At 35.6% G+C, this 25,165-nt stretch overlaps 1 protein-coding gene across 8 annotated transcripts in view; it reads right to left on the bottom strand.

Annotated features, from left to right (window-relative positions):
• The window catches only part of SENP7 (SUMO specific peptidase 7), a 165,409-nt gene that overhangs the window by 109,637 nt on the left and 30,607 nt on the right, over positions 1–25,165 (bottom strand). For 7 of the 8 annotated variants that reach the window (XM_047876611.1, XM_047876613.1, XM_047876614.1 and 4 more), the window contains one exon: positions 20,615–20,712. The exons of the other annotated variant lie outside the window; for it this stretch is intronic. In XM_047876611.1, the coding sequence (XP_047732567.1) occupies positions 20,615–20,712 (98 nt within the window). The remainder of the gene's footprint in view (positions 1–20,614; positions 20,713–25,165) is intronic. 8 annotated transcript variants of the gene reach the window in all.

Below are 25,165 nucleotides of genomic sequence, written 5' to 3'. Positions count from 1 at the left end.
AACACTACCCAAAGCAATCTACATATTCAATGCAATACCTATCAAAATAACATCAGCATTCTTCACAGAGCTAGAACAAACAATCCTAAAATTCGTGTGGAACCAGAAAAGACCCTGACTAGCCAAAGCAATCCTGAAAAAGAAAACCAAAGCAGGAGACATCACAATTCAGGACTTCAAGATGTATTACAAAGCTGTAATCATCAAGACAGTATGGTACTGGCATAAAAACAGACACTCAGATCAATGGAACAGAATAGAACCCAACTAATCTTTGACAAAGCAGGAAAGAATATCCAATGGAATAAAGACAGTCTCTTCAGCAAGTGGTACTGGGAAAACCAGACAGCAACATGCAGAAAAATGAACCTGGACCACTTTCTTACACCATACACAAAAAAGAAACTCAAAATGGATGAAAGACCTAAACGTAAGACAGGAAGCCATCAAAATCCTCAAGGAGAAAGCAGGCAAAAACCTCTTTGACCTCAGCTGCACCAACTTCTTTCTAGACGTGTCTCCAGAGGCAAGGGAATCAAAAGCAAAAATGAACTTTTGGGACCTCATCCAAATAAAACTTCTGCACAGCAAAGGAAACAATCAGCAAAATTAAAAAGGCAACCAACAGAATGGGAGAAGATATTTGCAAATGACGTATCAGATAAAGGGCTAATATCCAAAATCTATAAAGAACAAACTCAACCCCCCAAAACCAAATAATCCAGTGAAGAAATGGGCAAAAGACATGAATAGACACTTTTCCAAAGAAGACATCCAGATGGCCAACCAACACATGAAAAAATGCTCAAAATCACTCATCATCAGGGAAATACAAATCAAAACCACAATGAGATACCACCTCACACATGTCAAAATGGCTAGCATTAACAACTCAGGCAACAACAGATGATGGCGAGGATGTGGAGAAAGAGGATTTCTTTTGCATTTTTGGTGGGAATGCAAACTGGTGCAGCAACTCTGGAAAACAGTATGGAGGCTCCTCAAAAAGTTAAAAATAGAACTACCCAATGACCCAGCAACTGCACTACTAGGTATTTATCCAAGGGATACAGGTGTCCTGTTTTGAAGGGGGACATGCACCCCAATGTTTATAGCAGTGCTATCGACAATAGCCAAAGTATGGAAAAAGCCTAAATGTCCATTGACGAATAAATGGATAAAGAAGATGTGGGGGGTGTGTGTGTACATATATACAATGGAGTATTACTCAGCAATCAAAAAGAATGAAATCTTGCCATCTGCAACAATGTGGATGGAAATAGAGGGTATTGTGCTAATCAAAATTAGTCAGAGAAAGACAAATATTATATCACTTCACTCATGTGGAATTTAAAATACAAAACAGATGAACATAAGGGAAAGGAAGCAAAAATAATATAAAAACAGGGAGGGGGGCAAAACATAAGAGACTCTTAAGTACAGAGAACAAACTGAGGGTTGCTGGAAGGGTTGTGGGTGGGGGGATTGGCTAAATGGTAAGGGGCATTAAGGAAGGCAGTTGTTGGGACGAGCACTGGGTGTTATACATAGGGGATGAATCACTGGAATCTACTTCTGAAATCATTTGTTGCACTATATGCTAACTAACTTGGAAGTAAATTAAAAAGTAAATACCAGTCAGAAATACCGGTAACAACTTGAGACTTTCAGCTGGCATATGAAGTGAGTACAGTCTTATGGGAATGAGCCCTTAAATTGTGAGATCTGATACTAATTCCTAGTAGAGTGCCAAAAGTGAATAGCACCACACCCAGTTGAAACCTGAAACCATAAATCTCTTGCAAGAAAATATAGGCAGCAATCTTTGGATATCGGCCTTAGCAGCATACTTACGGGTATGTCTTCTCAGGCAAGGAAAACAAAAGCAAAAATAAGCTATTGGGACTACACCAAAATAAAAAGGAAACCATCAACAAAACAAAAAGGCAATGTACTGAATGGGAGAAGATCTTGGCAAATGATAGATCTGATAAGGAGTTAATATCCAGAATATGTAAGAAAGTTATACAACTCAACACCAAAAATAAATTTTTTTTTTCAATTAAAAAATTAGCAGAGACACCTGGGTTGCTCAGTTGGTTGATCAACTGATTCTTGATTTTGGCTCAGGTCATGATCTCACGGTTCGTGGGATCTAGCCCTGCATTGGGGTCTGTGCTGATAGCATGGAGCCTGCTTGGGATTCTTTCTCTCCCTCACTCACCTCCCCTTCCCCACTCACACACGAGCTCTCTTTTAAAAACAAATAAATAAGCATTTTGTTTTAAATGGGCAGGGGTGCCTGGGTGGTGCATTCAGTTGAGCATCCAACTTTGGTTCAGGTCATGATCTCAAGGTTCATGAGTTTGACCCCTGCTTCGGGCTCACTACTGTCATCTCAGAGCCCACTCTGGATCCTCTCTTCCCCCTCTCTCTCTGCCTGTCCCCTGTTTTCACCCTCTTAAAAAAAAAATAAAAGAAAAAGAAAAGAAAACCTTAAAAAAAAGTGAGAAGACAAAAATAGACCTTTTTCCTAAGAAGCCACACAAATGGCAAACAGACACATGAAGAGATACTCAACATCACTAATCCTCAGGGAAATGCAAGTCAAAACCACAGTGAGATAGCACCTCACACTAGTCAGAATAGCTAGTAACAAAAAGACAAGAAATAACAACTTGGTGAATATGTAGACAAAAGGGTACCCTCATGCATCGTTGGTAGGAATGGAAATTAGTGCAACCAATGTGGAAAATAGTATGAAGGTTTCTCAAAAAACTAAAAATAGAATTACCATATGATCCAGTAATTCCACCACTGGGTATTTCCCCACAAAAATGCAAACACGAATTTGTAAAGATACACCCCTATGTTTATTGCAGCATTATTTATAATAGCCAAGATATGATGGCAACCCACATGTCCACTGATAGATGAATGGATAAAGATGATGTGGTATATACACGCAATAGAATATTACTCAGTCATACAAAAGAATGAGATCTTGCTATGTGCGACAGTATGGATGAACCTAGAGTGTATTATATACTAAGTGGAAAAGTCAAAGACAGACAGATGCTTATGATTTCACTTACACGTGAAGTGAAAAAACAAAAACAGCATTGTTTCCCTCCTGTTAATCTGTCTTTTCTCAGTTTATATGCAGACCCAGTCAGTGAACCTAAATTGCTGTAAGAATTTTTTCTTCCCCGAAACGTCATACATGATTAACTGAATTGTGTGTCTCCACTGATCTATAGGAACAAATTTCTTATTAACCAAACTCTAGTTGCGGTTGTCACCTTTGCCCAGGCATATGAACTTTGACCTACTCTCAGCCTGAGCCAGGATACAACCCTTGCCTAGAATAGACTGACCTCAAGCTAAAACATTTTCTGATCTATGGTGCTATCTCATTTGGTTTCTCATTCTGCTTCCCCAAACCCAGGTATTTCAAGTCTTGTTTACTTCTCCCTAAAAGAGAAAAGCCTTTTTCTGGCTAACTTTTGAGACACTTAAAGATCTTACGGTCAGAGTATTCTCCCTATTACAATAGACCCTTTCCTCCTCTTGCAAATATTCCTTTATTTTTCAACTGCAGGTCACTTTATTTTTCAGGGAAAGTTCTCTTATCTTTCACATGGTACCACAGTAGTATCTGTGCAGGAAAAAAATGCATTTGTACATCTTAATTATAAAATTACATGCTTTCTCTGAATATTACAAGTAAAAGAAAATCATTCAAGTCTGACTTTTACTGCCTTATAATCCAGATTCTGCTTTAGTTATACAAGTAACTATTATTTTCTCTTTCCCCAAAAAGGTGCTACATATATAACGTTATATAACTTAAATATAAGGAAGTATTAGGTAATCCCAGAACTACCACTGAGGAAATACCTCTCAGATTTCAATTAACCTATAATGTCTTCACTAAGTCCCCTAAACAGAATTTTCTGACATAACTGATGATTTGATTTCCTTTGTATGAATGACAAATTATTATTACAGAATTCATGTTGAAACAATCCACTGCCCCATCCTTCTATACTCCCCAATGAAACTGTTCTACTATTTTTCCTACTAATTACTGGCACTGATTTTTTTTCTTTTAAACAATATCCACTGATAGAATATGAGCATTTTGCAATCTCTGTTCCAACATTTCCCCTTCCATCCAATAAATTCCCAATATCCTTATATCACAAATTATATTTAAATCTGCAGTTGTTAATCCTTACATGAATGTTCTTCAAAGCTGATCCATATATCCACTACAGTTACATTTCCTTTCTTATACAGTGTTTAGTTTTTCTAGGAGTTAATTACCTAAATTTTTATACAGTCAATTTACTTTTTTTTCCCCATGTAATATCACTTATGTTTCACTGATTAACAACATATACAGAATTCCTCTCAATAAAGCCAAAACATCAGGTAGCCTATCATCTCCAGGAGGAGAAGAATATGGGACATTGTGGACCACAAAGCCTGAATTATTTACTACCTGGCCTTCTACAAAAAAAAGTGTGCCCTGTTACATGCTCATTTTAGTGAAGCATATCGTAAAGGAGCTTCCTAAGAAAGTATACATGGCAGATGATTTTTTTGAGAACCTCTATGTCTAAAAACGTATTGAATCTACTCTTACACTTGATGAGTTAGGTATAGAACAACAGGCTAGAAATAATGTTCTCTTTGAATTTTGAAGATACAGATTCATAATTTTCTACCTTCCAGAGCAGCTAAGAATATCAATGCCATTATGATTCTTGATCCTCATAGGTGACAAGTTTTTTGTTTTGTTTTTTGCGGGGTTTTTTTGCCTCTGAAAGCTGTTAAGATCTCTTCTACCTTACCTCTGGTACTCTGATATATCATAATGTGCCTTAGTGAAGGTTTCTCTTTCTCCCTTTTTTTACCCCTCTGACACAGTGCTAATATTCATTAAGGCTTTTCAATCTGGAAACTTATTTTTCAAATGTTGGAGATGTCCTTTAGTATTTTCTTGATAAATTCTTCCCTGCATTTTCTCTAAACTATGTGATATCCTATTATTTAGATGTTGTACTACCCGGTTTGAGTCTCTTCTTTTCTGTTCTACTATATTTATTCTATTTACTAGGGGAAATTTTAGCTACATCTTCTATAGGACTTTCTTTATTGCTACGATCATTTTGTAATTTCCAAGAGCTTTTTCTTATTCTCTAAATGTCAGTTTTTATAGTTACCTATCTATTCTTCATGAATGTGATATCACTCCGTAAAAGAAAAAAACAAACATGATAGAAGGTCTCCAGTTTTCTCCTTGCTTTTTGCCTTTGCCCTTCTGGGGGTTTTTTGTACCTACCTCCACCATCCAGAAAACTTTAAGCAGCTGATGATCTACAAGGTTTACAAAAAATCCTGAAAAATATTGTAGTGATGGTTATCTGGACCCTAAGTAAAGGCACAGAAATAGGACTGACCTATAGGAATAGGAAAGAAAACAAAGATATATCTACATATTCAAACACTATATTTAACAGGATGGACTTAGATTCCTTTGCTATTTGGTTATGTCTTCAATTTCCCATCCCACTTTCCTTACATAACAGGCAAAGGAAAAACAGTAAGAATTTTTTAAAGAAATATCAATGTTTAAGAAAGATAAGACAACATGTAGGAAAAAAATGCTCCAACCTTTCACTCTTCCTTTACTCCTGTTCTCCTTCACAGTTATTGTCTTCTTATTTTGTCTCTAAATTCAATTAAGTCTTGTGTTGTTTTTTTCTGACTCCTCCCTTTTAATATACTGTTTCCCTGGTTGGCAAATTTTACTTCTAACTTTTTATTGATGGTAGGAAAAAGATGGATTTTGGGAAAGAGAACAAAGAAATAAACACAAATTGTTGAAATTTAATGTAAGCACACCACACATTTCAATAAATATTCAAAAGAATACTCCTTTCTTAGAAAGCAATACAAAGGGGATTCTGGGAAGATGGTGGAGTAGGACTCACCAAGAATCAATCTCCCAACCCACAGAACTGCACTAGCAAAATCTGTCTGATATAACTGTTTTTAGAAATCTGGAGATTACTGAAGGCTTACAACTTCAGGAAAAGGCATAGGCAGTAAAATGTCATTGATTTTGGTTAATTTCAGTTCTTAGCATAGTAGAAGCTACCCACCCCAAGCCCCCAGACCCTCAGCAACAGCTGAGCATATGTTACAGGAACAGCTTACACTCACAGCATTGTAGGAACCAAAGGAGAAAAAATGGTCTTATCCTTTAAATATCAGGGATCTGTTCTCTGATCACTAATTACTGCTTCTTATGTCAGAGGTGCAGAAAAAGAGGCAAGCAATCATTGTGGTTGCACCTCCCTCCATCTCTGCAAGCCTTACCCTTTCTAGAAGTGACTTCCAGGGGATTTAAAAAGCTAATGCCCCTTTTTCATCTCTTAATTTTTCCCTTTTTCCCCATTTAGGAGCCATACATTAAACACTAAAACATTCAAAAGTGAATGCATAAAAGGATGAAATTAGAAAGTTACCACGTATACATAGGGAAAGGCACAGGCTCAAACAAAACCTGAAAAGACCATAAGTTTATAGATATAATGAACTTTGACAAAGAGACAGCCTACAACAATAAAAAATAAATAAATGAATGAAATAAACAAAATAAAAAATAATAACAGCAAACCCTGGGAAAGAGACAGAATCTGATTTTCAACATTATCACATTTAGATTCAAATGTCCAATTTTCAACAGCAAAAAATCATAATATGACAAAGAAAGAGGAAAGTATGGCCCATTCATAGGAAAAAAAATATATCAATCAAACTGTCCCTGAATAAGACCTGATATCAGATCTACTAGACAAATTATTTTAAAACAATTGTCTTAAGAATGATCAAAGAATGTAAGAAGATCTGAGAAAAGTCAAGAAAGCAATTTGTGAACAAAATAGAAATACCAACAAAGAGGCTGAACACAAAAAGTAAGACAAAAAAAATTCTGGAGCTGAAAGTACAGTAATTAAAATGAAATATTCACTAGAGGGATTCGAAAGCAGATTTGAGCAGGCAGAAGAATTAGCAAACTTGATGACTTTTCTCCTAATTTCACAGATAAGCAACTGTCTTAGAGGTTATATCACTTTCCCTTGAATAAACAATATCTACATCATGGCATGGCTGAGAACATCTGTGCCTGGCACTTTATTAGTGAGGGACACACAAAAAAGTCAAAGAGCATATTCAAATTAAAATAATTCAATGAAGGTTTTATTTACAAATAAATAAAATTTGTATTATTTGTTGTTTCTATTTCTAATTTACTTTTAGTGTCTTTCGTTTATCACTCTGAGACACATTATAATCAAACTCCTGAAAGACACACTTGAAAGCAGCAAAAGAAAAGTGATTTGTCACATACAAAAATGTTCAACAAGATAGTAAGATTTCTCATCAGAAATTTTGGAAGATAGAAGGCTATGGCTTGATACATTTGAAGTTCTAAAAGAAAAAAACCCATGAACCAAAAATCCTATATTCAGCAAAACTGTGCTTCAAGAGTAGAGAGAAATTAAGACATGCCTGGACAAATTAAAACTGACAGTTTGCAACCATAAGACCTGCCCTGCACCAAATGCTCAAGAGAATCCTGCAAGGGGAAACAAAACAACACCACACAGTTAACTCAGTACCATATGAGAAAATAAAGATCTCAATATAAGTAAATACATGAGGGGCACCTAGGTGGCTCATTTGGTTAAGTATCCGACTCTTGATTTCAGCTCAGGTCATGATCTCATGGTGGTGATATCCAGCTACATGTCGGACTCCATGCTGGGTGTGGAGCCTACTTAAGGGTCTCTCTCTTCTACTCTCTTTCCCCCGCCCCGCCCCTCCTCCACTTGCACTTTCCCTCTCTCAAAAAAAATAAAAATAAAAAGTAAATATATGAGCAATGGTGTAACTTTGGTTTGAAACTCCGTTTTTTGTTTTCCACATGATTTGACAGACTAATATTTTATTTTTAAAAAAATTAGTCTAAAAGCTAGTATTACTTCAACTTTGGTTTATAACTGCAAATTTTGTTTTCTACATAATATAAAGAAAACCATCAGAGTCTATGCTGACAGTGTGTAGCCTGTTTGGAATTCTCTGTCCCCTCTCAATATCTCTGCCCCTACTCCACTTGCTCTCCCTCTCAAAATAAATAAACTTAAATAAAAATTGTTTTAAAAACTGTAAGGAAATAGAATTTTTACGTGTTATTCAAGATAAGTAAGTAGAGATTCAAGTTAGACTACCACAACTTTATAATGTTAAACATAATCCCACGTGATAACCACAAAGAAAATAGCTACATAAGAGGAAATGAGAAGGGAAGTTAAGCATTTCACTATGAAAAAAAAAATCCACAAAGCAAAAAAAGAGAATAATGCAGGAAAGTTGGGACCAAAGAAAAGGGTAAGACATGTAAAATTAACAGAAAAATGACAGAAATAAGTCACTCCTCATCACTACTTACTTTAAATGTAAAGTGATTAAACTCTCCAATACAAAGAGTGACAGAATGACTAAAAAAAAAGATCCAATTATATGCTGTCTACACCAAATTCACATTAGATCCAAAGACAGGTTAAAAGTCAAAGTATGGAAAAAGATATTCCATGCAAATACTACCAAAAGAGAGCAAGGTTATATTGATACCAGACAAAATACAAAATCAAAAAAAGACTAGAAGACACAAAGATGTAATTATATATTAATACAAGGTATAACAGAGCTAGAAGATCTAACTATTATAAACATCTACATACCTAATAACAAACTATCAAAATATATAAAGCATTAATTGGGGCACCTGATTGGCTTAGTGAGTTAAGCATTCGACTCTTGATTTCAGCTCAGGTCATGATCTCACAGTTTATGAGACTGAGCTGACAGCACGAAGCCTGCTTGGGATTCTATCTTTCTCTCTCTCTCTCTCTCTCTCTCTCTCTCTGCTCCTCTCCCACTAGCATGCTCATGCTCTCTTGCTGTCTCTCAAACACAAAAATAAACTTTAACAAATAGCCAAAAACAATATATATATAAAGAATAAATTAATAGAAAATGAAAATAGACAGTTCTACAATAATAGTTGGGAGACTTCAATGCCCCACTCTCAATAAGGGATAGAACAATCTGACAGAAAAAAAGAAATTAGAGGGCTTAAAAGACACAATAAACCTACTAGATCTAATTGATATACGCGAAACAATCCATCCAACAAGAGAATACACATTTTTCTTAAGTGCACATAAGACATTCTTCAAGACAGACCATATTCTGGGGAACAAATTAAGTCTCGATAGATTTAGAAAGATATCGCACAAAGCATCTTCTCTGACCACAATGGAATGAAGTTAGAACTCATTAACACAAGGAAAACTGGAAAACTCACAAATCTGTGGAAATTAAACAACATACTTTTTAATAACCAATGGTTCAAAGAAGAAATCACAAATTAGGAAATACTTAAGAGATGAATGAAAACAGAAACAAAAACAAATTCAAAAATATAAAAGATTTAATTTTTTGAAATCAAAAACTGAAAAAGATAGAGATAAAACTATAAGGAAATAGGGGTGCCTACATACAAAATTTATACAAAAATTAGCAAAACACAACAAGAACACTAGTACCAAGAAGCGTTTTTCGCTATAAATGCTCACATTACAAACATAAAGACCTCAAATCAACAACTTTATAATTTGAAGAACCAGAAGAAAAAAAAAAACTACATTCAAAGCTAACAGAAAAAAAGAAATAATAAAGAACAGAGCAAATGACATACAGAATAGAAAAATAAGAGAATGGGGTGCCTGGCTGGCTCAGTGGGTAGAGCATCTGACTCTTGATCTCAGGGGTCTGAGTTCAAGCTCCACGTTGGGCAGGGCACCATTAAAAAAAAAAGGTGGGGGGAAGAAAAACAATAGAAGAAATTAATGAAACTAAAAGTTTGTTCACAAATATGGCAAACCTGAGCTAGATGAGCTAAGAAAAAGAGAGAAGATGCAAATAACTAAAATCAGAAATGAAAGTGGGGACATTACTAATGATTCCACAAAAATAAAAAGGATTATATATGAGTACTATGAACTGTATCTCAACAAATTAGATAATATAGATAAAATGGACAAATTCCTAAAAACAAAAAACCTAGATAGAATCACAAAAAAAACAGAAAATTTGACTTGACCTAAAATTAGTAAGAAGATTGAATCAGTAATCAAAACTCCCAGGAAAGAAAGCCCTGGCCTTGATGCTTTCACTGGTGAATTTCAAAATTTTATGAAGAACAGCAATCATTCTCAAACTCGTCCCAAAAATGGAAGTGAAAATAATTTCCAACTTAGGGGCGCCTGAATGGCTCAGTTGGTTAAGCGTCCAACTTAGGCTCAGGTCATGATCTCACGGTTCGTGGGTTCAAGCCCCGTGTCGGGCTCTGTGCTGACAGCTCAGAACCTGGAGCCTGCTTCAGATTCTGTGTCTCCCTCTATCTGCCCCTCCACTGCTTGCACTCTGTCTCTCACATTGTCTCAAAAATAAACAAACATCAAAAAAAAATGTTTTAAATAATAATAATTTCCAACTTATTTTATGTAGCCAGCATTACCCTGATACTGAAGCCAGACAAAGACACCACAAGGAAAGAAGACTAAAGACCATTATTTTTATGAACATTGTTTCAAAAAATCCTCAACAAAATATTAACAAACCAAATTTGGCAGCAAATTAAAAACACTATACACCATGACCAAATGGGATTTATTCCTGTAATGCAAGAATGGTTCAACTTACAAAAATTGGTCACTAAAAAGATGAGAGTAACAGAATGAATAGAAAAAAAAAAATATGATCATCCCAATTGATGCAAAAAAAAAAAAAAAGCGGCAAAGTTCAACATCTTTCATGACAAAAGCACACAACCAGGAATGGAAGGAAACTGCTTCAACATAATAAAAGCTATATATGCAAAACCCAAGCAAACATCATACTTATTGGTGAAAGACTCTTTTCCTGTAAGATGAGGTACAAGAAAAGGATGTTCATTTTTGCCATTTCTATTCAACATACTACATAGCCAATTAGACAAAATATAAAGAAAAAAAAGGCATCAAAATTGAAAAGGAATAAGTAAAATGATCTCTGCTCACAAATGGTATCATCTTATATGTAAAAAACCCTAAAGATTCCACAAAAAGACTGTTTCAAAAATGAATACAACAAAGTGATAGGATATAAACTCAACACAAAAATCACCTACATAACGTGGGTGCCTGGGTGGCTCAAGTTGGTTAAATGTCTGACTTCGGCTCAGGTCACCATCTCGCAGTTTGGGAGTTCGGGCCCTGCGACAGGCTCTGTGCTGACAGCTCAGAGCCTGCAGCCTGCTTCGAATTCTGTGTCTCCCTCTCTCTCTGCCCCTCCCCTGCTCATACTCTGTCTCTGTCTCTCAAAAATAAATAAATGTTAAAAAAAAATTTAAAAATCACCTGCATACCTATATATTTAACAATGAAAAATCTGAATAGGAAATCATGAAAACAATTCCACTTATAATAGCACTAAAAAAAAGAAAATGCTTAGGAACTAACTTAAAGAGGCAAAAAAATTATAAAATTAAAACTACAAAACAAGGCTAGAGGAAACAAAATACATGAATAAATGTAATCACAACCCATTTGCAGGGATTAGAAGGCTAAATGTTAAAATGTCAATACTACTCAAGACAATCTATCGGTTCAATGCAACTGTATCAAAGTCATGATGCTTTTTGCAGAAATAAAAAATCTTATCTCAAAACTCATATAAGGGACTCCCAATAGCCAAAACAATCTTGAAAAAGAGTAACAAAACTGGAGGACTCACACTTCATTATTTCAAAACTTACTACAGGGATACCTGGATGTTAAGTCAGTTAACCATCTGACTCTTGATTTTGGCTCAGGTCATGACATGATCTTACAGTTTGTGAGAGATCAAGCCCCATGTCAGGTTCCACACTAACAGCATGAAACCCTCCTTGGGAGTCTCTCGATCTCTCTCTCTCTCTCTCTCTCTTTCTCTCTCTCTCTCTCTGCCCCTCACCTGCTCACACATGCGTGCTCGTTCTCTCTCTCTTTTTCTCAAAAAGAAACACTAAAAAAAGCCTACTACAAAGTTACAGTAATGAAAACGTGTGGTATTGGCATAAGGACAAACACACAGATCAAGAAAATGGAATAAGGAACCCAGAAATAAACTCTCATATACATAGAAAATGTTTTTTAGCAACAGTGCCAAGACTAGTCAATTGGGAAAGAAGAGACTTTTGGACAAATGGTCCTAGAAAAACTGGATATCCACATTCCAAAGAATGAAGTTGGACCTCTACTCAACTCCATAGACAAACATTAACTCAAAATGGGTCAAAGAACTAAATGTAAGAGCTAAAATTATAAAATGCATATAAGAAAACATAGGGGAAAAGCTTCATGGCCGTGACATTGGATTTGGCACTGATTTCTTGGATATAACACCGAAAACACAGGCAACAACACAAAACAAACGAAATGTACTTTATAAAGTATTTAATTTTTATAGCATCTAAAGACACCGTCAAGAGAGCAAAAAGGCAACCCAAAAAATGGGATAAAATATTTGCAAGTCATGAATCTGATAAGGGATTGATATTCTGAATATATACACAACCCCTTAAAACTCAACAACAAAAAAACTTGACCTTTAAAAGTGGGCAAAGAACTTGAATAAACATTTCTCCAACGATATACAAATGGCCATAAGCACATGGAAAGATGTTCAACATCACTAATTATTAGGGAAACACAAATCAAAAACACAATCACCTATGACTTCACATAGGATGGCTATTATGAATTAAATGAAAGTAAGTGTTGATGAAGATGCAGAGAAAGTAGCACATTACTACTGGCAATGTAAGATGATGCAGCTGCTATGGAAAAGAATATGGTGATCCTCAAAAATCAAAAACAGATTTACCATATGGTCCAGAAATTTCACTTGGGGATATATACCCCAAATTCAAAGAAATGAAAGCAAGCTTTCGAAAACATATTCATATAGCCATGTTCATATCACCATTATTCACAATAGCAAAAATGGGGAAGCAATGCAAGTGTCCACTGACAGATGAATGACTAAGCAAAACAGCATGTGTATAACATAAGTACACAATGGAATATCATTTAGCCTAAAAAGGAAGTAAATTCTGACATGTTGCAACATGAATGAACTTGGTGACAATATGCTAAGTAAAATAAGCCCACCACAAAAAGATAAATAATGAATGATTCCACTTACATGAAGTACTTAAAGTAGTCAAATTCATGGAAAGTAGAATGGGTGGTTGCTTGGGGCTATAAGGGAGAAACTGGGAGTCACTGTTTGATGGGTATATAGTGTAAGTAGTACAAGATGAAAAGTGTAGAGATGGTTGGTGATGATGTTAGTACAACATTAGAAATGGATTTAAAACTACTGAACTATGTATTTAAAAATGGTTAAGATGGTAAATTTTATGGGGCACCTAGATGGCTCAGTTGGTCAAGCATCTGACTTCGGCTCAGGTCATGATCTCGTGGTTCGTGGGTGTGATCCCCATGTCAGGCTCTGTGCTGACAACTCAGAGCCTGGAGCCTGCTTCGGATTCTGTGTCTCCCTCTCTCTCTGGCCCTCCCCATCTTATACTCTGTCTCTCTCTCTCTCAAAAATAAATACACATTTAAAAAAAATTTGTTTAAGACAGTAAATTTTATGTTGTGTAAATTTTATAATAAAAAAGCAATATATCTGACAAAAATTATAAAAACTTATAATTGACACATATTCCTCTAAGTAAATGATACACAATAAAGTTGATTTAAAAAAAAAGAATAGAAAACCTGAATAGTTCTATAATTAGAAGCAACACACAAACACAAAGGTAATACAAAAAAACAAATATTCATTTTAATTGCAGGTCACTGAAGAAGGACTGAATTTTTAAGAAGCAATAAAGAATGAGAAAAAGGAAACTGACAGGCTGCCAATTCATTTCCTAAAAAAAAGAAATTACTGTTCCCAAAAGAAGCTCAGTTCCTCTCCCTTGTTCAAGGTGTCTGTCTGGGGTTGAATTGTGCCCCCCTCCAAAAGACATTCTAAACTCTTAACCCCAGTATCTCAGAATGTTAATTTATTTGGAAATACTGTCTTCACAGAAATCAAATTAAAATAATGGCAATAAGGCTGTAATAGATTATGACTGGTGTCTTTCTAAAAACTGCAAATTGAACATAGAAACAGAAATACACATATGACAATGTGAGGACACACATAGAGATCATGTAAACAGATAAGACAGCAGTAATGCATCCAAAGTACAAGGAATGCCCAAAGAGAAGAGAGAGACATGGAATAAATCCTTCCCTAATGCCTTCAGAGGAAGCATGGCCCTACTGACACTTTCACATGAAATGTGAGTGGAGTAAACAATCTAGTCCAAAGACAGAGATTTCCAGAAGAGATGAGAAATCCACATCTGCTATGTTCTGAATGTTTGCTTCCCTTAAAAATTCATGTGTTAAAATCCTAAACCCCCAAAATGATGGTATTAGGAGTGGGGCCTTTGGGAAGTGAATAGATCACAACAGTGGAACCCTCATAAATGGTATTAGTACGCTTATAAAGGAGACTTAAGAGAGGCCCCATCCACCCCTTCAGGACACAATGAAAAGATGCCATCTATACGAACCAAGAAGCTCTCATAGACAATGAACCTTCTGGTGCCATGATAATGGGCTTCCCAGCCACTAGAATTATAAAAAATAATTATTTGTTGTTTATATGCCACCCAGTCTATGGTGTTTTACTATAGCAGCCCAAAACCACTAGAGCAAGATCCAACTAAAGGCTCTCAACTAGAGAAAATTTGGATTCCAAGAAATAAATAGGTTCAAAGTAAAAGGATGGAAAAAGGTGTACCATGCAAACAGCAACCTTAGGACAAATGGAGTAGTTATATCAACATCAGATCCAATAGACTTTAAAACAAACAAAAATAGACAATGAGGGACATTATCGATAAAAGGGTTAATTCATCAGAAAGATATACCAATTATAAATACACATATACTTAACAACAGGACCACAAAATACATTAAGCAGAAACTGACAAAACATAAGGGAGAAATGAACATTTCAACAATAATATGTAGGTACTTCAAAACACCAGTCTTGATAACAGATAGATATACTAGACTGAAAATCTGCAAGGATAACAGGAGCTTGAATAATAGTATCATCCAATTCAATCTAACAGACATCTATAGAACACTCCACCAAATAGGAACAGAATACACATTCTTCTCAAATACACAAACCATTCTGCAAGCAAGACCATATGCAAAACCATAAAATGAAACTCAGTAAATTTATAAGAAAGAAAACCATACAGGGACGCCTGGATGCCATAGTCGGTTAAGTATCTGACTCTTGATCTCGGCTCAGGTCATCATCTTGCTGTTCATGAACTTGAGCCCCGCATCAGGCTCTGCAGTGATGGTCCAGAGCCTGCTTGGGGTCCTGTCTCTCCTTCTCTCTGTCACTTCCCCACTTGTGCTCTCTCTTTCTCTCTCTCTCTCTCAAGACAAATAAATAAAGTTAAAAAAAATTTTTTTAAAGGAAATCATATAGAATGTTCTCAGACCACAATGGAATTCAATTAAATATTAACAACAGGTAAGTAAGTCATGACAATATAATATAAAGCATGGTGACTGTAGTTAATAAAACTGTATCATGTATTTGAAAATGGCTAAGAAAGTAAATCTTAACGGTTCTCATCACAAGGAAAAGGATGTATAACTATGCATGGTGATAGACGTTAACTAGACTTACTATAGTGATCATTTCTCAATATATATAAATAATGAATCACTACATTGTACACCTGAACTAATATAATGTTATGTCAATTATATCTCAATTAAGATCTTGCAAGTTTTCAAAAATGCAGAAATTAAATAATACACATTTTCACAACAAATGAGTCAAAAAAGTCATACCAGAATTTAGAAAATACTTTTGAGATTAATGAATAGAACATCACAACACACCAAAATTTATGAGATGCAGCTAATGCAGTGCTCAAGGAAATTTTAAAATTGCAAAATGGCTATGTTAGAAAAGAAGAAAGATCTCAAATCAATAACCTTACCAGACACCTTAAGATTTAGAAAAAGCAGCACTATTTCCAAAACAAAAACAAAGAAAATAAGATTATAGTAGAAATAAATGAAAACGAATACAGAAAACCAAGAGACAAAATTGATGAAGTCAAAAGTTGGTTCTTTGAAAAGATCAACAAAATTAACAAATCTTTAGGGAGACTGAACAGAAAAAGAGAGGAAAAAAAGATGCAAATTTGTAAATAAGAAAAAGAGATCACTAACAATATTACAGAAATTAAAAAGACTGTAAGAGAGTATTTTGAACAAATGTATGCCAACAAATTAGATAACTTACACAATGTACAAATTCCTAGAAAGGCACAAGGTACCAAAACTGACTCATACATGGCTATCAGGCTGGCTCACTCAGTGAAGCATGCAATTCTTGTAGTCGAGGTTGTGAGTTTGAGCACCACACTGAGTGTAGAAATTTCTTAAATTAAAACTGAAAAAAAAAAAAACCTGACTCATAAAAAAACAGAAAATCTGAATAGAGCTGTAACAAATAAAAATTTAAACTTGTAACGTGATATCCTCAGGGACACACACATACACATGCAAAATGCCAATGTCTACATGGCCTACTGGTGCCTTTCATCAAACATTTAAAGAAAAATTGTGGGGGGGTGGGGGGGAGGTGCCTGGATGGCTGAGTCAGTTAAGCGTCAGACTTCGGCTCAGGTCATGATCTCATGGTTCATAGGTTTCAGCCCCTTGACAGGCTCTGTGCTGACAGCTCAGAGCCTAGACCCTGCTTCAGATGTTGCATCTCCCTCTCTCTCTCTGCCCCTCCCCCACTTGTCTCTCTCTCTCTCTCTCTCTCTCTCTCTCTCTCTCTCTCTCAAAAATAAATAAACATTAAAAAAAAAAAAAAAAAAAAAAACCTGGGTGCCTGGCTGGCTCAGTTGGTAGAGCGAGCAACTCTGACCATCATGAACTCAAGCCCCATGTTAGGTGTAGAGATTACTTAAAAATAAAATCGTGGGGCACCTGCGTGGCTCAGTCGGTTGAGCATCTGACTTCGGCTCAGGTCATGATCTCCCGGTTTGTGAGTTCGAGCCCCACGTCAGCTCTGTGCTGATAGCTCAGAGCCTGGAGCCTGCTTCTGCTTCTGTGTCTCCTTCTCTCTCTGCCCCTAACCCACTTGCATTCTGTCTCTGTCTCTCTCAAAAAAAAATAAACATTAAAAAAAAATTTTTTTAATAATAAAATCGTAAAAAAATAAAAAATAAAATAAATAAATAAAATAAAATCGTAACAAAAAAAAATTTAAAGAAACTTAACATCAATTGTCCAAAAATTCTTCCAGAAAACAAAGGAAGAGAAAACACCTGCCAACTCATTCTACAAGGTCAGTATTAGCCTGATTCCAAATCCCAGACAAGACAACATAAGAAAACAGCAGATGAATTTCTCTTCTTTTTTAAGTTTATTTATTTTGAAAGTAAGAGAGAATGTGAGTGGGGGAGGGGCAGAAAGAAAGAGGGAGAGAGAGAATCCCAAGCAGACTCCTCATTGTCAGCACAGAGCCTGACACAGGGTTCAATCTCACAAATCATGAGATCATGACCTGAGCAAAAATCAAGAGTCGGACACTTAACCAACTAAGCCACTGCTCCTGATCAATTTCTCTTCCTAATACAAATGAAAATATCCTCAAAAAAATCCTAGCAAACTAAATCCAGCAACATATCAATGGGATCATAAATCAGGATCATGTGGGATTTACCTCAAGAATGCAAATTTAGCTTAAGGTCTAAAAATAAATTTATGTAACACATTAATTAAAAGATACAAATTACATGATATGAATGCAAAAAAGGCATTTGACAAAACCTGACACACATTCATGATAAAAAGCTTCAAACAAATTAGGAATGGAAAGGAACTTCCTCCATGAAAAAGAGCATACTTTAGTCTATTTGTGTTACTATAACAAAATACCATAAAATGGGTGGCTTATAAACAACAGACATTCATTTCTCATGTTCTGGAGGCTGGGAAGTCCAGGATCAGGGTGCCAGACAGCATGCTCAGGCTCTGGTGAAGGCCCTCTTCTGTACTACAAACTGCTAACTTTTCACTGTGTCCTCAAAAGGTGAAACTAGGAAGCTCTGTGAGGTCTCTTTTATAAAGGCAGTAATCCCATTCATGAGCGCTCCACCCTCATGACTTAACCTCCCAAGGGCCCCACCTCCAAATGCCATCACACTGGGCATTAGGATTTCAACATAAACATTTTGAGGGGACACAAACATTCAAACCATAGCAAAGCATCTATGAAAATCTAGCTAACATGACACGTAATGGTAAAATACGAATGCTTTCCCTCTGAGAGTGGGAACAAAACAAAAATGTCCACTCTCACCACTTCTATTCTATATCATACTAGATGTTCTAACCAGAACATTAAGCAAAGAAAAAAAAAATTAAAGGCATCCAGTTGGAAATAAAGAAGTAAATTGTCTTTATGTATAAAACTCCAAGCAATCTACTAAAAACTTCTAGAACTAGGAAGCCTTAAACAAGATCACAGCATATAATGTCCACATACATAAATCAAGTGAATTCCTATACACTAACAATGAACAGTCTGAAAATAATATTAAGAAAACAATTCCACAACAGCATCAAAAAGAAGAAAATAAATTACCAAAAGCTGCAGAAAGAAATTAAAAAGGATCTAAATGGAAAGATATCTCATGTTCATGAATCAGAAGACTTAATATTAAGATGGCCAAACTCCCCAAATTAGTCTACAGATTTAACACATCCTCTCTCAAAATCCTTATTGGCTTTTTTGTTATAATTGACAACCTGATTCAAAATTCAACTGAAAATGCAACAAATCTAGAACAACTGAAACAATTTTGAAAAACACAATAAAGCTGGAAGACTCTCACTTTCTAATTTCAAAACTTAATGCAAAGTTATAGTAATCAAGACACAGTGGTAATGGCATAAGGACAAACATATAGATCAATGGAATAAAATTCCAAATCCAGAAATAAACCCTTATATTTGTAGGCAATTGATTTTCATCAAAGTTACCCCAAAACATTGGTACCTCTTCCACCAATGGTGCTAGGACAATTGCATATTCACAAACAAAAATATAAATTTGGATGCCTATTTCATATCATATCCAAAAATTAATTCTGAATGAATAAAAGACCTAACTCTAATAACTAGAACCTTAAAACCCTTAGAAGAAAACTCAAGAATAAGTCATTCTAACCTGAGATTAGGCAATAGTTTAGACATGACAACAAAAAAGCACCATAACAAAAGAAAAATAGATAAATGGGACTTCATCAAAATGAAAACAACCTCTGCTTCAAAAGACAACATCAAGAAAGTGAAAAGCTGTATAGGAGAAAATATTTGCAAACCATATATCTGTTAAAGACTTGTATACAGAATATATAAAGAAGTCTTACAACTCAACAGAAACATATCAACACAATTTTAAAATGGCAAAAATCTAAGTAGACATTTCTCCAAAGAAGATATAAAAATCACCAACAAACACATAAAAAGACAAACGTCATTAGGAAATGCATATCAAAACCACAATGAGACATAGGTTTACACCCACAAGGACATTGGAAGGAAGGAAGGAAGGAAGGAAGGAAGGAAGGAAGGAAGGAAGAGAGGGAGGGAGGGAGGAAGGGAATTAAGTAGTGATAAGGATATGGAATACCAATGTTTTTCATTTCCTATAGACAATTTACTCGAAAAGGGAGAATAATACTAAGTACCTTACAAAGTGCTCTGACATAAATTTAAGAACTTCAATTAGTCTTCTAATTTGTGTGACCTCCCAATAATTACAACTTTTACTTTGCTACACTCATTTTTTTTATTCATTCACTATTCCATAAAAGAAAATTCAACACTCTTTTATAGAACAATTTTTTAATTATTTACAAATATCCAATCCTGAAATGCTCTAAATTCCTTCTGATAACTGCAATTTGAATCTCCCAAATATTTAACTCTAGTATAATCATAATTTACTAACACTAAGTGCTAAATTCAGCATCTTTTTTACTGCATACCACAAATAATGAATCAAGCATTATAATCAAGTCTATATGTAACTATTGTTTTATCAGCTAAAGTTTATCAAGATGTTCCAAATGCACAAAAAGAAAAGAGTTAAGATGACTTAGAATCACAGAAAGTTCACACTTGAACCTTAGAGGACATTGAATTCAGTCCTTATATTTCAAAATTATGTATCTGAGATCCAAAGAAGCTAAATGAATCACCATAGTCAGTCACACTATTTATACACAATATAAGCCCATCCTATGTCATACACACATATATCTTACCTTTCTGGTGATGTCTTAGAGGTGACAGGACGCCCACGAACACTTTTTCTACTTTTATGGTCTAGAGAGAGGACCTTATTTCTTAGGCTTCTTTTCCACTGGTGGGGGAAAAATGGAATTTAATACTAAGTATAACAATATGGTAATTAAGAGGCATTTAAGTTTGTTTTTATTTAAAACTTCAAGATGATTGGCCAAATTCATAGTAATTCACAGAGGAAAACAAGTGCAGTCTACAAACCCACCTGGCTCTTTTGCTAGTGTAGAAATATAAGTCTACCAAAAAAATAGAAGAAAGATATTTAAAAATCGCAAGGTAAATTTAGTCCGGAAACCAATACTTTGAGATCCTAAAGCTTATATAATTATAAAATTTTTCAAAGAGTTTAAAAAAAACAATAGACATTATTATATGCCAAGTTAAATAGGACCTGTGATTTTGAAGTTACCATATTTATAATAATTGAAAAGGATTACAACTTGCTCCCGATGAATTGCTGCATGGAAATTTTTAGGGAAGAGTCAGACATCTTATTAACAGGGTTTATATTTAATCTAACTAGACACAAAAGTTAAAATTATTTAATACAAAACAGTATCAATCTAGACAAATAAATTATTTATCTTCTCTTCATTAGTTACCTTACCTGAAAATAGACGTAATAATAGCTATCTCACAAGGATGTAAACATGACTATATATGTAGTCAGTTTAAAACACTGTTTTCCTGGAGTGCCTGGGTGGTTTGGTCAGTTAACCGACTCTTGGTTTCAGCTCAGGTCATGTGAGCGGTTTCGTGGGTTCCAGCCCCACACGCTGGGCTCTGAGCTGGCAGCACAGAGCCTGCTTGGGATTTTCTCTCTCTCTCTCTCTCTCTCTCTCTCTCTCTGCCCCTCCCCTACTAGTGCTCTGTCTCAATCAAAATAAACAAACTTATTTTAAAAAATCAAAAAAATAAAAATAAAAGTTTACTCCTGAGAGATTTGTACAGTGTTTATAGCAGCATTGTTCACAACAGCTAAAAGATAGAAGCAATTCAAGTGTCCCATCAATAAGTGAATGGATAAACAAAATGAGGTATATACAATGAAATATTATTCAGTCTTAAAAAAGAAACTGACACATGCTACATGGATGACCCTTGATGACTGTGAAAGAACAAAAAATATATATATATATTGGTTTCTGCCCCCAGTTCCTGGCCTAGAACTCTGAAACCCTTGTAATTTACTGGGTGATAGGAGCATCTTTTGTTATATTATTTGGTCTATGAAACCCTCCCAGGCCTCGCCCTATGTATCTCTTCATCTGGCTCTTCAGTGGTGTTATGTTGTCAAATCCTTTAATAAACTGATAAATATAAGTGTTTTCCTGAGTTCTCTTAGCAGCTCTAGCATAAATTAATTGAACCTGTGTTGGGGAGGGGGTGAAGCTGTGGAACTTCAGATTTATAACCAGTTCATCACAAGCAAAGTGACAGCTGGACTTTTGACTGGCATTTGAAGTGCTGTGGGAGCAGTCTTGTGTGACTGCGCCCTTAACTTGTGGGATCTGACACTATTTCCAAGTAGTGTCAGAATTGAATTAAATTGTAGGATACCCAGTTGGTGTCACAGAGGATTGATGGGTGGGGGAAATCCACACACATGTGGCATCAAAAATTGTTGTAAATATGATGCCTGGGTGGCTCAGTTGGTTAAGCCTCCAACTTCAACTGGGGTCATGATCTCACAGTTCGTGAGCTCAAGCCCTGCATCAGATGAGCTTGAATCACACTCCAGGATCTGCACTCTCTCTCTGCACCTGGTGGGATTCTCTCTCTCTCCCTCTCTCTCTGCCCCTTACTCACTTGCATGCTCTCATGAATGAATGAATGAATGAATGAATGAATAGAAATGTGGTTAAAATGGGGTGCTAGGGTGGCTCAGTTGGTTAAGCATCCAACTCTTAATTTTGGCTCAGGTCATGATCTCATGGTTCATGAGTGTAAGCCTCACATCAGGCTCTGCACTGACAGCATGGAGCCTGCTTGGGATTCTCTCTTTGCCTCTCTCTCTCTGCCCCTCCACCACTCATGTTGTCTTTCTCTCTCCCTCTTTCTCAAAATAAATAAATAAATAAACATTTAAAAAATGGTTAAAATGATAAATTTTGTTATTTTTTCCACAATTTAAAATAAATTTTTAAAAGATAAAAAGATAATGCTTCGACAAAGCAGAAAAGAATATCCAGTGGAAAAAAGCCAGACTCCAACAAATGTTGGGAAAACCGGACAGCAACATGCAGAATGAAACTAAACCACTTTCTTACACCACACACAAAAATAAATTCAAGGGATGCCTGGATGGCTCAGTATGTTCAGTGCCCAACCTCAGCTCAGGTCATGATTTCACAGTTTGTGAGTTTGAGCCCCTCATTAGGCTCTCTGCTATTAGCACAAAGCCCACTTTGAATCCTCTGTCTCCCTCTCTCTCTGCCTCTCCCCTGCTCGGTCTCTCTCTCTCTTTCAAAAATAAACAAATATTAAAAATAATAATAATAAATAAATTCAAAATGGATGAAAGACCTAAATGTAAGACAGTAAACCATCAAAATCCTGGAGAAGAACACAGGTAGCAACCTCTTTGACATCAGCTATAGCAACTTCTTACTAGACATGTCGCCAGAGGCAAGGAAAACAAAAGCAAAAATGGACTATTGGGACTTCATCAAGATAAAAAGCTTCTGCACAATGAAAGAAACACTCAACAAAACTAAAAGGCAACCTACAGAATTGGAGAAGATAATTTGCAAATGACATAACGGATAAAGGGTTAGTATCCAAAATCTACAAAGAACTTATCAAACTTAACACCCAAAAAACAAATAATCCAGTGAAGAAAGGGAGAGAAGACATGAGTAGATATTTTTCCAAAGAAAACATCCAGATGGCTAACAAACACATGAAAAGATGCTTACCATCGCTCATCATGAGGGAAATACAAATCAAAACCACAATGAAATACCAGCTCACACCTGTCAGAATGGCTAAAATTAGCAATACAGGAAACAACAGATGTTGGCGAGGATGCACAGAAAAGGGAACCTCTTACATTGTTGATGGGAATGCAAACTGGTGCAGCCACTCCGGAAAACAGCATGGAGGTTCCTCAAAAAGTTAAAAATAGAACTACTCTCCAACACAGCAATTACACTAGTAGGTATTTACCCAACGGACACAAAAATACCAATTTGAAGGAGCACATGCACACCGATGTTTATAGCAGCACTACCAACAAGAGCCAAACTATGGAAAGAGCCCAAATGTCCATCAACTGATGAATGAATAAAGAAGATGTGGTGTGTATTTATGTGTACACATATACATACACACGCATGCACATACATACACACACACAATGGAATATTAGCCATGAGAAGAAATGAAATCTTGCCATTTGCAATGATGTGGATGGAGCTAGAGTATATTATGCTAAGCGAAATAAGTCAGTCAGTGAAAGACAAATGCCATATCTTTGCACACAAATGTGGAATTTAAGAAACAAAATAGATCAACATAGAGGGGTATAAGGGGTTAAAAAAAAGAGAGAGAGAGAGAGAGAGAGAGAGAGAGAAACCATAGGAGACTCTTAACTATAGAGAACAAACTGAGCATTTCTAGAAAGGAAGTAGGCAGGGCATGAGCTAAATGGGCGATGTGTATTGAGAAGGGCACTTGTGGGGTACCTGGGTGGCTCCAGTTGAGCGTCCAACTTCAGCTTAGGTCATGATCTCACTGTTTGTGGGTTCAAGCCCTGCGTTGGGCTCTGTGCTGACAGCTCAGAACCTGGAGCCTGCTTCAGATTGTGTCTCCCTTTCTCTCTAACCCTCTCCTGCTTGCGCTCTCTCTCAAAAATAAATAAACATTAAAAAAAAATTTTTTTAAAGAAGGGCATTTATGATGAGCACCAGGTGTTTTATGTAAGTGATGAATCACGAAATTCTATTCCTAAAACTAATATTACACTATATGTTAACTAAATTTTAAATAAAAACTAAAAATTAATAAAAAAAAGTAAACCAATTCATTTCCACCTGTACAAAAAAAAAGTCATTTAACAAAAGAAAAAAATGTTTCAAGTAATGAAAAACAAAACGCTGTCCTGAACATGACAGCCTTCAATAAACATCCTTTTTAATTTTCCAAGCATTATGTTATCTCCTTATCATCACAGCCCTGCATGGTATAAAACATATCACTTTAATCAAAGGTAAGTGAGGCTTGACCAATGAACCTAGGTCTGACTCCCATAAAAGCCTATGTTTCTTCCAACGCTTTAATTCTAAATTATACAAGTTCTCAAAAATCTCCAAGGTATCAACCTAAACATACATCTGTCACTCCCATTCTTCTACAAAATGTAAATGTATCAATATAACAAGATTAAAACTATATCTTCTCTCCATTTTCGTTATCACTGTCTTAGTTCTGCCTCTTCTTATTTGTCACCTGGACTCTTACAATGTTAAACTAATGGGATTCCCTGCCAATGGTCTCTTACTCCCTTACTC

The sequence above is a fragment of the Prionailurus viverrinus genome, chromosome C2, assembly GCF_022837055.1.
Source record: "Prionailurus viverrinus isolate Anna chromosome C2, UM_Priviv_1.0, whole genome shotgun sequence".
In the NCBI taxonomy this organism is placed as follows: Eukaryota; Metazoa; Chordata; class Mammalia; order Carnivora; family Felidae; genus Prionailurus; species Prionailurus viverrinus.
This window is presented reverse-complemented; position numbering and strand designations above follow the sequence as displayed.